Source organism: Ammodytes marinus, assembly GCF_949987685.1.
Source record: "Ammodytes marinus genome assembly, chromosome: 13".
Lineage (NCBI taxonomy): Eukaryota > Metazoa > Chordata > Actinopteri > Uranoscopiformes > Ammodytidae > Ammodytes > Ammodytes marinus.
In genome coordinates, this window is record NC_137217.1 from 30495133 (window position 1) to 30508797 (window position 13665).

The 13665-nt window shown below is 39.0% G+C and overlaps 1 protein-coding gene across 3 annotated transcripts in view; it reads left to right on the plus strand.

Annotated features, from left to right (window-relative positions):
- Positions 1 to 13665, plus strand: part of dgkb (diacylglycerol kinase, beta) — a gene marked incomplete at both ends in the record, with an annotated part of 94294 nt that overhangs the window by 16849 nt on the left and 63780 nt on the right. For all 3 annotated transcript variants that reach the window (XM_080040142.1, XM_080040143.1, XM_080040144.1), the window contains 5 exons: positions 4826 to 4875; positions 6388 to 6462; positions 8172 to 8291; positions 10680 to 10797; positions 12435 to 12523. In XM_080040142.1, coding sequence (XP_079896268.1) covers positions 4826 to 4875; positions 6388 to 6462; positions 8172 to 8291; positions 10680 to 10797; positions 12435 to 12523 — 452 coding nt within the window. The remainder of the gene's footprint in view (positions 1 to 4825; positions 4876 to 6387; positions 6463 to 8171; positions 8292 to 10679; positions 10798 to 12434; positions 12524 to 13665) is intronic.

The window sequence follows — 13665 nt, forward strand, 5'->3', positions numbered from 1 at the left end:
CTAGGAAATAAAACCCAACATTCTATACACTCCAGGTTTAAAAGCAGAGATCAAGATAAAAACTGTAAAAACTACAACAAACAATAAATGATATTTTTAATATTGGGCATTACACATAGTGTCCATATGGACCGTTGCATAGGATTTAATGTGCAATAGTGCTTATAGTTTGTGATGCTATTCAAATCAAATTGAATCAGTAGCCTTTTTATGTATATTATATAGCCCAATGTCACATATAGCCATTTGCTTCACTGGGCTAATTTTTTAACACATAAAGAAACGTTTGAAGCCTAAACTGGCTTGATGTCTGGACTCAAAGCACACAGACTGAGGCGACTGTGGCTCAGGTGGTAGAGCGGGTCGGCTGATGATCAAAGGGTTGGAGGTTCGATCCCCGCCCTGCCACCTGTGTCATGGTGGTTGTGTCCTTGGGCAAGACACTTCACCCACCTTGCCTCGTGTGAATGTCAATAGTTAGCCTGCTGCTATCGGTGTATGAATGTGTGTGAATGGTAACGTGGGAATGGGAACAGGTCTCCCTTGTAAAAGAGTCTTCGGTCTCAATGGGATTTACCTGTATAAATAAAGGTTAAGAAGACGACTGACAGTTCAATCAATAAACAGGAATGATGAATAGATTTGACTATATTGACTTGTTGGCTTTTGCTCTACCCACTCTCTGTTGACTCTCTGTTTCTCTGGGCTCCGAGGAATACTTCCGATATAAAATCCTGTCTGCAAGGTTTTTTTTAAAATCAAGATCATTTTATTTAGTTTTTCAATCTTAAAAAGTGCAAGCTTGTTCATTCGTTACAGGCAGGTTGTATGAAAAGAATGAATACAAAAACAACTTATGCCACTTATATCACAACAAAATATGAAATATGTATCAAAATACCCAAAAAATAATCCCTCCCACTGCCAGTGAGCATATGTCGGTATATCAGCCTTAAGAGTTATCATTGTTAAGGGCATGGAATGTCTGTATTACCATTTAAAGCTGGGGTATATATGATTTCTGATTGGTCAAAGTTAACATGAGCTGTACACTTTGACCAATCAGAGCGAGGCTCCGATTCTCTGTTCTTATCCCTCGTGTCAGGGAGGGACCATAGGGGAGGGACCAAAGAGAACAAGTGGAGCGGTTGAGGTATTTGGATTCGAATCTCTATCCCAACTGCCATTTTCTCCCCAAATCTTCCACCAGCTTTAAGGGCATGGAGTAACTGTATTGAACTTTTCTTGATTACCAAGCATTCACAAAGCCTGGAATGAGTTTAATCCTGTCTGCAAGGTTAACATAACATCTGGACATCAAGCATAAAAACCTTGATGTAGAGTAAAAGTTTAGTATAGAGTAAATATCTACTCTATTCTACATCTACTCTACTCTACATCTACTTTTCGTTAGCCTAATAACATAATTGCCTAAGTCATATTTTAAGGGTTATAGAGTAGGGTAAAGTAGATGTAGAGTAGATGTAGAATAGAGTAGATGTAGAGTAAAAGTAGAGTTGAGTAAATATGATTTAGGCAATTATGCTATGAGGCTAACGGTATGTATTTTCTTCATCTTAACCATCAATCAATCTGTGTATTTCTCTGTTGTGTTGTTCTTTTGCCCGCTTGTGAAAATAATTGGCTCTTTCAACTTGTTCAAAAAATATACTGTCTATATATTTTATGCTTCATGTTGCCAGGTTTTTTTTATCTCATTGCTATAGCGCCTATATTTTTTCAGTCTTACTTGTGTATTTGAAATGCTGTTTGCAGCTCCTGTGCATTTTCTCCAAAGAGTTGTTTGAAGCATAGATAGTATATAAAAGGTTTGATGCCGTTTTTTTACTCGGCGTTTATTGAGACATTTTTTCCCATTTCAAACGGCGTTTATCGCATTAGGCTATTTATTCATAAGTAAAGTTGCCTAATTGGACATTAGACTTTTTCCTCCTGTGTTGTGGTCGTTCTCACCCATGTGTTGAATTATTGAGTAGCGTATAGCTCTCATTAAGGGCAGGAATGGAATAAATAATTTAACTGATGCAGCCAGTGTGTGAAGGCATCATGGATTTAACTGTGGATGTCTTATCGAGGCTGAGGCGACTCTGTTGGTAGTATTCAGGTGGATGGCTCCCTCTGCTGGTTTGGTTTAGGAACTGCGCTGATTGTTTGAGCAGTTTCTGTGCTGATGTTTTTCCTTTATCGTAAAAGAGCAAATTGTGGTTATGTTTGCGCTGTCAAAAAAAATTCAAAAACATGAAAGAAAATGTGCGGGTGAAAACTGATATAAATCTTTGTACCGAGGCACTTTCCCTTGTTTCACGTTTAGTATTTAGATCCCTAGCAGCTTGTTTCCAAGGGGGTTTTAACTTGTTAATATCCTGTGATAATTATGTTAAAATTACATTCAAGAGAAATGTTATCTTAAAGGTGCAGTGTGTAATATGACATCATCAGGTAAGTTCTAGAAAGTTCTAGAATGCAACGGTCCCTGGGTAACCCCACCCCTTTCGAATAATAACAGAAGCTACAGTGGCCTTCAAGGACAAGAACAATTCTACATTTTAAACAATGCACCTGATGACATTCCAACTATGACACTTTCAAGATGGGGGCACTAGGCCTTGGTCCAAAATATGCAGAAATATGGACATATATGAGACCCTTTCTAAGGGAAAAAAAAGAATTACATTTTTTTTTCAGCTATTATGCACTAAATTAAATGTACTTATGGATATTATAATTACTTTCTACAAAATCTGCTAGGAAATAAAACCCCAAATTCTACACACTGCACCTTTAAATACTTAAATTAACTTACTTTAATTAATCAATTAATTTATCCTCCAGCAACATTTTATGTTATGTGTTGCATTGAATTCGTAAATATGTCAAGAGTTTGTTTTCCCCCTTATCCTAAGAACAGGGACTATTCTCTGTCCAAGTTACCCTTTAATTTTTCACAATTCTTAATTATTTTCAACTCCATTCCTTTATTTATCCTTCAACAGCATGTGTATGTTATGTGTTGCATCTAAGTAGTACATCTCTCTGACTCAATACTACCTAGCCTTTTCTTGGTCCAACCCATGTTTGCTTCAGTAAAAAGTTATCAGCCTCGTTTGAGTAGGAGCCGTCTTGCATTTTTTCTGTGCGCTCAGCAAGAAGCGCGTCATAATTGTGCAGGTCTGAGCAAGACGGCTCCTACTCAAACAAGGCTAATCACAATTCTCAAATCTTTTCTCCATTATTCCTATTTTTCGGGGCCTTTTTCACGTGTCTGTGTGTGTGTGCGTGCATGTGTGTGTGTGTGTGTGTGTGTGTGTGCGTGTGTGTGTGTGCGTGTGTGTGTGTGTGTGTGTGTGTGTGTGTGTGTGTGTGTGTGCGTGTGTGTGTGTGTGTTCTTTTCAACTCCATTCCTATTTTTCGGGGCCTCTTTCGCTCGCCACAATCACCTCTTTATAACACCGTCAGCCTCCAACAAAACGCCTTAACCATCAGACGCCAGCTTAGCCACAAAGCCTCCCACCCTAACAGGAAACTGACAATTAGCTCCTCGTTAGCGGGCTGACGAACTGCCATGTGACGTCAACTCCTTATGATGTCATCAACACCCGCCCCCCTGCTGCTACTTGACCGCATGTATGTGTGTGTGTGGGGGGGGGGGGGGATTGGGGGGGTGTATGTGTGTGTGTGTGTGTGTGTGTATGTGTGTGTGTGTGTGTTGAGGGGTGTGTGTGTATGTGTGTGTGTGTGCGTGTGTGTGTGTGTGTGTGTGTGTGTGTGTGTGTGTGTGTGTTGAGGGGTGTGTGTGTGTGTTTGTGTGTTGAGGGGTGTGTGTGTGTGTGTGTGTGTGTGTGTGTGTGTGTGTGTGTGTGTGTGAGAGAGAGAAACTCAGTATGACCATTAGTATGAAAAGGATCTGCAAACAGTCTTTCTTTCTGTTGTTCTCACAAGTATGTTCCATAAAGACTTGAGGCTGTGATGAAAGTGGGAGAGTGTTGCATGTAGTGAAGAACACTGTCATTAAAGGCAGCCTAGGCTCTGTAAATGGACACGTTACTAGCTACGGTTGGCCCCCTTTGTTTATACACCCTTTGGCTGTAGACCAGTTACAGAGCCTAGGCTGTGTATTAACACTGGACTTATTGCAGGGCACACACAGATACGGACAGGTAGTGGATCGTGAGGAGATATTCACTGATTTTGACAAAACGTTATTCTTTTTTTTTATAGATTATTTTCTGGCATTTTCAAGCTTTATTAGATAGTACAGAGTTGAAATGGGGAGATACAGAGAGAGAGAGAGAGGGGGGGGGATGACCTGCAGTAAAGGTCAACGGGTCGGATTTGAACCCGCGACCACTGCAACAAAGTTATTCTGTCAACAAGCGTTCTCCAGAATCGCTGACTCCACCTTTAATACAAGGGGAGCAGTGAGAGCTCAGAGCTGTGAGTTTTTTTTTTTTTTTAACCTTTATTTATACAGGTAAATCCCATTGAGTCCGAAGACTCTTTTGCAAGGGAGACCTGTTTTCCTTTCCCACGTTACCAGTCACACACACATTCATACACCGATAGCAGGCTTACTATCGACATTCACACGAGGCAAGGTGGGTGAAGTGTCTTGCCCAAGGACACAACAACCATGACACAAGTGGCAGGGCGGGGATCGAACCACCAACCCTTTGATCATCGGCCGACCCGCTCTACCACCTGAGCCACAGTCGCTGCTTTCAATGTACTCATCAAAGGCCGGTGAAGGTGGAGAGAGAGCAGGAGGTTCATACTGTAGTCTGACATTTTGTTTTTCTCTCCACAGTCATGTTTCGCCTCTATGACACGGATGGAAACGGATCTCTGGACAGCTCGGTAAATATGTTTATATATATAATGTGTAAACAATCCTATCTATTCATTTATTTTTCGCGTAATTTTTTTATTTTTTATTTTTTTTTGCATTTTTATGCTTTTTATTGATAGTGTAGAGACATAGTTGAAATGGGGCAGAGAACACATTAGTTTAAAATAAAATCTGTTAGCGCCAAACACATATTGTCGTGACATATTGTAGCGTTCTGATTGGATATCAGGTTGAGGGATACCCGAAAAGTTTATTTGCCGATTGCATGCAGAGCGGGTGACTGAGAGACCTGTGTTATGAAGCGTGCACACTATAGAAGTGATCACTGTGTGAATATAGAGCAATTCTTTTTTTTTGTATAATTCTTTTTATTTTTTGTTTTTTTGTAACAATAAGCAAACAAGCAAACGACACCAGACAATACATACAAACCAAGAAAAGAGAGAAAAAAAAGAAAAAAAAGAAAGAAATATAGAGCAATTTAACACGTATATTAACATAAATAAATCGCTCACTTCACCTTTAACATATTTACTATTACTTATCTAAATGGTGAATAACACAAATATACAATCATTTTATTTCCATTTTGGACATGGACAGTGTGTGTAGGGATGGATGAAGTTAAGAGACAAGACATGTGGGCGTTGCGGGTATATACAGCTCTGGAAAAAATGAAGAGACCACTCCAAATGTTCAGTGTCTCTCGTTTTACTCTTTAGAGGCATATGTTTGAGTAGAATGAACATTTTGGTTTTATACTATAAACTACTGACAACATTTCTACCAAATTCACAATACATTTTTTGTCATTAAGAGCATTTTCAATAAGTTATGTAGAGATGAAGATTGAAGAAAAATCCAGACTGGTCTCTTAATTTTTTCCAGAGCTGTAGGCCTATTCATGAATGAAAGGGTGCTCATGTGTATATGTATAGATGGTTATAGGGGGGTGGGGGGGGTAGGAATTTGAGGGGTTCAGAGTTTTAAGTGGGTGGTGTGTTTTTTTGTAATGTATCCTACTATTAACTGGAACAGGGAGAGGAAGAAGGAATTGTAATGAAAAGAGAGATCACAATAAAAAAGTGTGACCCCAAATTGTACTCCACATTTCAGAGAAAAACTAAACAAAGGCTCGAAACTCTTGCTTCTAATTCACACACACTAACCAACTCGATACCCCCAAATAACCCCAATATTAAAGCAGTCCAAAGTGCATTATAGTGATTCAGTACCCCCCCCCTCCTCCCCCCTTTCTCTGCAACCCCAAAAAACAACCATAGTAATTAACCCATCTGGCTGTTAGCTCGTCCCACACTGGCTTTTGTTTTCTCTCAAAAGAAAGACATTCCCCAAACCCTGCTATTAGGAGCTGTTTGTCATTCCATCTATTCAGTCCACAGACGTTTTAGTGACAGGGACGTGCAAAGGGCTGCAATACACAGCAAGGTAAACACTGTATTTCTGACTGAGCCTGTAATGAGAGAGAGTGTGTGTGTGTGTTGGTTTTATCGCCACAGGAGCTGGAGCACATTATCTCCCAGATGATGCACGTGGCGGAATACCTGGAATGGGACGTGACCGAGCTCAAACCGGTAAGAAAATAGACTGTGTTCGAAAAGCGGCCTACTAACGTCCTCCCTACTACATACTCAACTATATGTATATACTACATACTGTCTAGTTAACATACTAACGTCCTCCCTACTACATACTCAACTATATGTACTATATACTACATACTGTCTACTTAACATACTAACGCCCTCCCTACTACATACTCAACTACTGTATATGTATATACTACATACTGTCTAGTTAACCTACTAACGTCCTCCCTCCTACATACTTAACTATATGTATATACTACATACTTTCTAGTTAAAGATCGATTTTGTATGCGAGGTTCGTCGGACCGTTTACACTGAAGTATATAGAAGCAATAAAGATTTTTTTTTTTTAAACTTCCGTGTCGTTTGAAAAGACGCAATGCATTGTGGGGCGGTTGAGTAGGAAAAGTAACCTATCGATCCATACACAAAATCTTCCCGGAAGTAAGTTCTCATCCGGGCATTTCTCTCCTACACAAACTCGCATACACAACCACAACATAGACAAATTGAGGTCAACATTAGTATGAGTAGGACGTTAGTAGACTGTTTCGAACACAGCCATACTCTCCCACTTAAAGCTGTATTTTGTAAGTGGAATGGTGAATGTTATGATACAAATCCCTTACTTAGTACAGCTTTAACAGAATTGACTAATAATACGAATTTGAACGTAAGTGTGAGGCAAAGTAGGGAGAACGGGGTAAGTAGGCACACTTTTTACTCTAGTGAGAATTGCTCATCACCAAAACATCTGTCAATAGCCATTCCTACATTAAATTGAAGCTTAAGGTGTTGGCTAGAAATGTGTGTCTCTCTTTTTTTCCAACTTATTGTAATGAAGAAGTAATTTACCATCAAAGACACTCTGACACATTGTGACAACCAACCCCATCAAGGGGTCGGTTGTCACACACTATGGGGTTGTTTGTCACAATGTTATCTTAATGGGAAAAATCTTAAAAAGAAGGCAAGGAGGCAGAACCAAATTTGAATGTTTAATTGCATTGTCAAGTTGACAAATAGGCCTACATAACGTTCTGTAGCCTTGGCAGCTGGTCTAGTTTGGGATGCACTGGGTTGTTTTGATTTTGTTGCCCTTTTTTCTTTTGCTTGCTAGCTGCCTTTTCCTGCTCTATTCTTTCCTTCTCTGGGGTGTCAGTGAGGATACAGCTTGACAATTTCTTTCGTTATTGGGTTCCTTTTCTGGCTGCAGCCTTGAGATAACATGTGACAACCAACCCCCCAAAAAATTTGACGACCAACCCCAACTTGAATTTCTTGCTAGCATCAAGGCCAACAACCATCTGACAACTAATTAGCTCGCTAACCACAATCTAAACTATAGTTTACCCTTCACACTTTCTGAGGGTAACAAGTGTTTTGTTATAAACCCATTGTGTAAAAGCCTAGAAGAAAAATACTGAGAAGCAAAATATTTTGAATTTGACATGAAAAACACAAAACATCCTCTCACCTGAAATGCAGCTGTCTTCCTCCAAGGAAGTCTATGTATGTGACCTCTGATCCCAATTCTGGACCTTTTTTATATCAACATTTCAGAGCTAGCGCGCTCAGGTTCCGAGATATAACGAATGTGACATCCAACCCATGTGACAAATTACCCCGTTCTCCCTACTGACAGACCAAACTACTATACTTTTTTTGACCTCTGTTGCGTGTTGATACTGTAGATTCTTCAGGACATGATGCGGGAGATCGACTATGATCACGACGGCACTGTGTCTCTGGAGGAATGGATCCAGGGAGGCATGACAACCATCCCACTACTAGTGTTACTAGGCCTGGAGACGGTTAGTACACACACACACACACACACACACACACACACACACACACACACACACACACACACACCAATTAAGGCTGCATTCCAATACCCACACAATCTACTATTTAGTAGTTAGGTAATCTGCATTTATAGGTGTTAATAAAACAATTCAAAAAAAGTAAAAGTAAGAAAAATAAATTAATTACAGTATACAGTATATTTTTTAAGTACAAAAACTTCCTTTGAATTTGTCTTGTTAATTAGTTTGTCAAAAGTAAAAGTCATATTTTAGTGGATAACTCAACTCTGGCTGCGTTCCATTCCCCATACTGTCTTCTATTTAGTTTGGTAGAAACATTTAGATTTAGGATGTGGCCGATTTTTGTGGCCAGATTTAGTATAGTTAATATAAGAAACATCCCACTACTGGTGTTACAAGGCCTGGAGACGGTCAGCACACACACAGACTAAATACGGCTGCATTCCAATACCAATACTATCTACTATTTAATATGGTATAAAAATTTAGATTCAGGATGTGGCCGATTCTTGTGGCCAGATTTAGTATGGTTAGAAATATGACAACCATCCCACTACTGGTGTTACTAGGCCTGGTGACGGTTAGTACACACACACACACACACACACACACACACACACACACACACCAATTAAGGCTGCATTCCAATACCCATACAATCTACTATTTAGTATGGTATATACACATTTAGATTTAGGATGTGGCCAATTCTTCTAGCCAGAATTTAAAATAGTTAGAAACACCCCGGGCCGAGATTTTTAGTGTTGAAAACAGCATCCTGTTTGGGGCGATTCTGACGATAACAGCTTGCATACTTGCCAGCGGTATTCTTAGAACATCCTTACACATGTGTTGCTGTGTGTTACCCCCCAAAATAATGAGATCAGTTTGTCACATTCAGTGTGTGAATTTGGATGTTTTTGTGGGTGTGTCTTATGTGTGTTTTTCTAATGCCTATAGTTGACCATTTTTATAGTTTTAATTAATTTATTTATTCATGCATACTACAAATACCATACTACCTCAATGTGATGGTATTTGCACTGAACAAGGACTGCACTTCATTTCTTTGTACTTGTTTCAATGACAATAAAGATACAGCTCTGGAAAAAAATTAAGAGACCACTCCAAATGTTCAGTGTCTCTCGTGTGACTATTTATAGGCATATGTTTGAGTAGAATGAACATTTTGATTTTATAATATAAACTACTGGCAACATTTCTACCAAATTCACATACATTTTTTGTCATTAAGAGCATTTGTCAATAAGTTATGTAGAGATGAAGATTAAAAATGATCTCTTAATTTTTTCCGGAGCTGTATTGTAGTTTTCCATGTGTCCACTAGATGGAACCATTGGACCATCTTCAGCAGAAAACCACTATCAAGTCTCGTTTAATTTTTTATGAATGAATATTCCAAAAAAGGGAAAACAGCAAAGAACACGTCCTCCTGTCTTTACTGCCTTTGGACAATTTGGACAAACGTATATACACACACAAATAAGTAAAATAAAAAAATAATAAAAGAAAATGCATATGTAAGAGAACCAATAAGCTTAATTACAAATAATTCAGGAAAATGATAGACTGATTATTCTCCCACCAGAATGTAAAATTACATAAGGAGGCACCTAAAGGTGCAGTCAGTGATTCTGGAGAACGCTTGTTGTCAAAATAACTTTTTGTGAAAATCAGTGAATACTTGCTCGTACCGTGTGGGCGCTGAAAAAAGTCCAGTGTTAATACACAGCCTCTGTAAACAGGCATTTTTCTAGCTATTGTGAGCCCCCTTTATTTACATACCAGTTTACAGAGCCTAGAGAGTGCATTAACCATTGATTTTTTGCAGTGCACACACAGTACGGACAAGTAGCGGATCGTGAGGAGATATTCACCGATTTTGACAAAAAGTGTTTTTTTTTATGTTAACAAGCGTTCTCCAGAATGACCATATCCATTCAATCAGTTAATCATTTTGTCCTCCATTAATATATATCTCACTGAAGAATGTTAAATATGAACTCAAATAAAGGCTTGAAATATCTCACTTTGCATGTAATGAGTCTATATAATATATATATATTTTTTTTTACCTTTTTTTAAGTTGAATTACTGAAATAAATGAACTTTTGCTCGAAATTCTAATTTTTCGAGTTTCACCTGTAGGGGAGAGTGGGGGGACTTTAAAGTGAGGCCCTTGACAGTAAAGTCTCCAACTAAAATATGTATGTATATTTCAGGATGTGGTGCATCTCTGGTAAAAATAACTTTGGATCTGAAATAAACTGTTTAAGAAATATAGCTTTCGGAAAAAAAAGTTGTCTTGTGGCACAACTCAATCCACTCTCCCCCTATATCTGACTGCAGAACGTGAAAGATGACGGGCAACACGTGTGGAGACTGAAGCATTTCAACAAGCCGGCGTACTGCAACCTGTGTCTCAACATGCTCATAGGGCTGGGCAAGCAGGGACTGTGCTGCTCATGTGAGTCAATTCACTCAGCGTTATGTATGTCACTCACTCACTCACTCACTCACTCACTCACTCACTCACTCACTCACTCACTCACTCACTCACTCACTCACTCACTCACTCACTCACTCACTCATCATCATCATCATCATCATCATCATCATCATCAACCTTTATTTAAACAGGCAAAAATTGCTAAGAAACAATGTCTTATTTAATCACTCACTCACTCACTCACTCACTCACTCACTCACTCACTCACTCACTCACTCACTCACTCACTCACTCACAGACAGACAGACGGACGGACGGACGGACGGACGGACGGACGGACGGACGGACAGACGGACAAGACAGACAGACAGACAGACAGACAGACAGACAGACAGACAGACAGACAGACAGACAGACAGACAGACAGACAGACAGACAGATCAGACTGAATTCACTTAGCAATAAGGGGTTAGACGGATGCATTGATTTCTAGGGATAGACACAAAACACAGAGGCCAGGGACTGTCTGTTCGTGTGTCGCAGTGCCCATGTTATGGAGGTCAAACTCACTTAAAAATATATATTGTCATCTGCTTGGTCATTTGTGGTTAATAGTCTGATTTATGAGACATTTAGTTCTTACGAAAAATGCCACAAATGTCTTCTAAAGGCTTGTAGTAAGTATATTTTTGATTCATAAAATTTAAAAAAGGCTGCATACAAAATCTGTTCTAGGAAAACGTTGGACTATAATATCTGATGAATATGAAAAAAGGATTTGAACTCCAACATCTAGATTTTCTGAATGCTAAATTGAATATTTTACTTAATTTCTTTATTGTATTTTAATGTCAGGTGGACATCCTTCATAAGCCCTTCGGGGTTTCTTTTGTCCCACCCGTGCATTTATGTATGTCTATGCGCATCTTCTTGCCATTTTTTTAATCTTGTTTATTTGCACAAATAAAACTAAACTAAACTAATCTATGTAAACATTTCTGAATTGCGCTAAAAAAAATATTGTAAATCATCAACTGGCAACGTGTATTATGATTTTTATGAGTAAAAATTGTGTGTCATCTTCAAAGCTGTTTCAAAGGCATTTGTTTAAAACGCAATGCTGAAAATTGGAATACAAAAAAAAATACCAATTGAGGAAAAATCACCACCAAGCCATTAGTTTTTCATTTCTCTTCATCAGAAAGTATAGAGATTGCCAATGTTTCAGCCTCACACGCGACACAGAAGCTGTTATTCAGTATTGGCGCCTTCAGGAAAAGCTTCCCCACAAACACATTTCTCGTCAAACCCAAGTGTGTATATCACTTACTTGAGGTCTGCTGCAACCCTCAGTTCTTTTAAATCAAGTCTGAAGACTTTTCTGTTTCCATTTTAACCTGTACTTTTTATTTAATTTAAATGTTTTACTTCTTTTCATTCGCTTTTAAATGTCTTCTAATGTGTTTTATGTATTTTAATCTTGCCCCTGTAAAGCACTTTGAGTGGCCTTGTGTTTGAATTGTGCTATAGAAATAAACTTGCCTTGCCTTATAACTGTATGAAAACTGTCTCTTTTCTCTCTTATGCGTTCTGTCTTTTTTTCCAATTTTTTTGATGTTTTAAATTGCATTGTTTTTATTTCTTCTCATTCCCAGTTTGCAAGTACACGGTCCACGAGCGATGTGTAGCTCGCGCTCCACCGTCCTGCATCAAAACATACGTCAAGACCAAGAAGAACTCAGAGGTGCGTGTGTGTGTGTGTTTGTGTGTGTGTGTCTGTCTGTCTGTCTGTCTGTCTGTCTGTCTGTCTGTCTGTCTGTCTGTCTGTCTGTCTGTCTGTCTGTCTGTCTGTCTGTCTGTCTGTCTGTCTGTCTGTCTGTGTGTGTGTGTGTGTGTGTGTGTGTGTGTGTGTGTGTGTGTGTGTGTGTGTGTGTGTGTGTGTGTGTGTGTGTGTGTGTGTGTGTGTGTGTGTGTGTGTGTGAGTGAGTGTGTGTGTGTGTGTGTGTCTGTGTGTGTGTCTGTGTGTGTGTGTGTCTGTGTGTGTCTGCCTGTGTGTGTGAGTGTGTGTGTGTGTCCGATTGGAGTGTGTTCCCGCTCGGCACGCTTTGGATCAGCGATGCTCCATGGAGCTTAGGGACGAGGGGCCACTCTTCTTCTTCTAATGGAATTAAAAACAGCTCAATCTGTTGCTAAGCATTTTGCTCATTACCAACACAGGCCCCCTTTAGCCCCCTCTAAAGCATCTGGAGAACCCTGGTCTAAAATAGTGAAAGAAAATCTATATATGATAAGTTGGGTGTCTCAATAAGCTACTAAAAAATTCTGATTGATAATAAATGTTAAAGGTGCAGTGTGTAATATGACATCATCAAGAAAGTTCTACAAAGTTCTAGAATGCAACACTCCCTGGGTAACCCCAACCCTTTCGAATAATAACAGAAGCTACATTGGCCTTCAAGGACAAGAACATTTGTAAATTTTAAACAATGCTCCTGATGACATTCCAACTATGACACTTTCAAGATGGCGGCACTAGGCCTTGGTCCAAAATATGCAGAAATATGGACATATATGAGACCCTTTCTAAGGGAAAAAATAATCATTAAAAAAAAAATTCAGCTATTATGCACTAAATTAAATGTGCTTATGGATATTATAATCACTTTCTATAAAATCTGCCTGGAAATAAAACCCAAAATTCTACACACTGCAGGTTTAATAAATATTATAAAACCTAGTTACAAAAAAAAGCTTCTCTGCTGTAAAGACTGTTTTTAAACGGTATCCTAGACAACATATTTTTTTTTTAGAACGTTCAGGCAAAGAACTGCTGTGATTGGTTCAAAATACTAACTGTGTCATGAGAACCAGAGCACAGCCCATAGC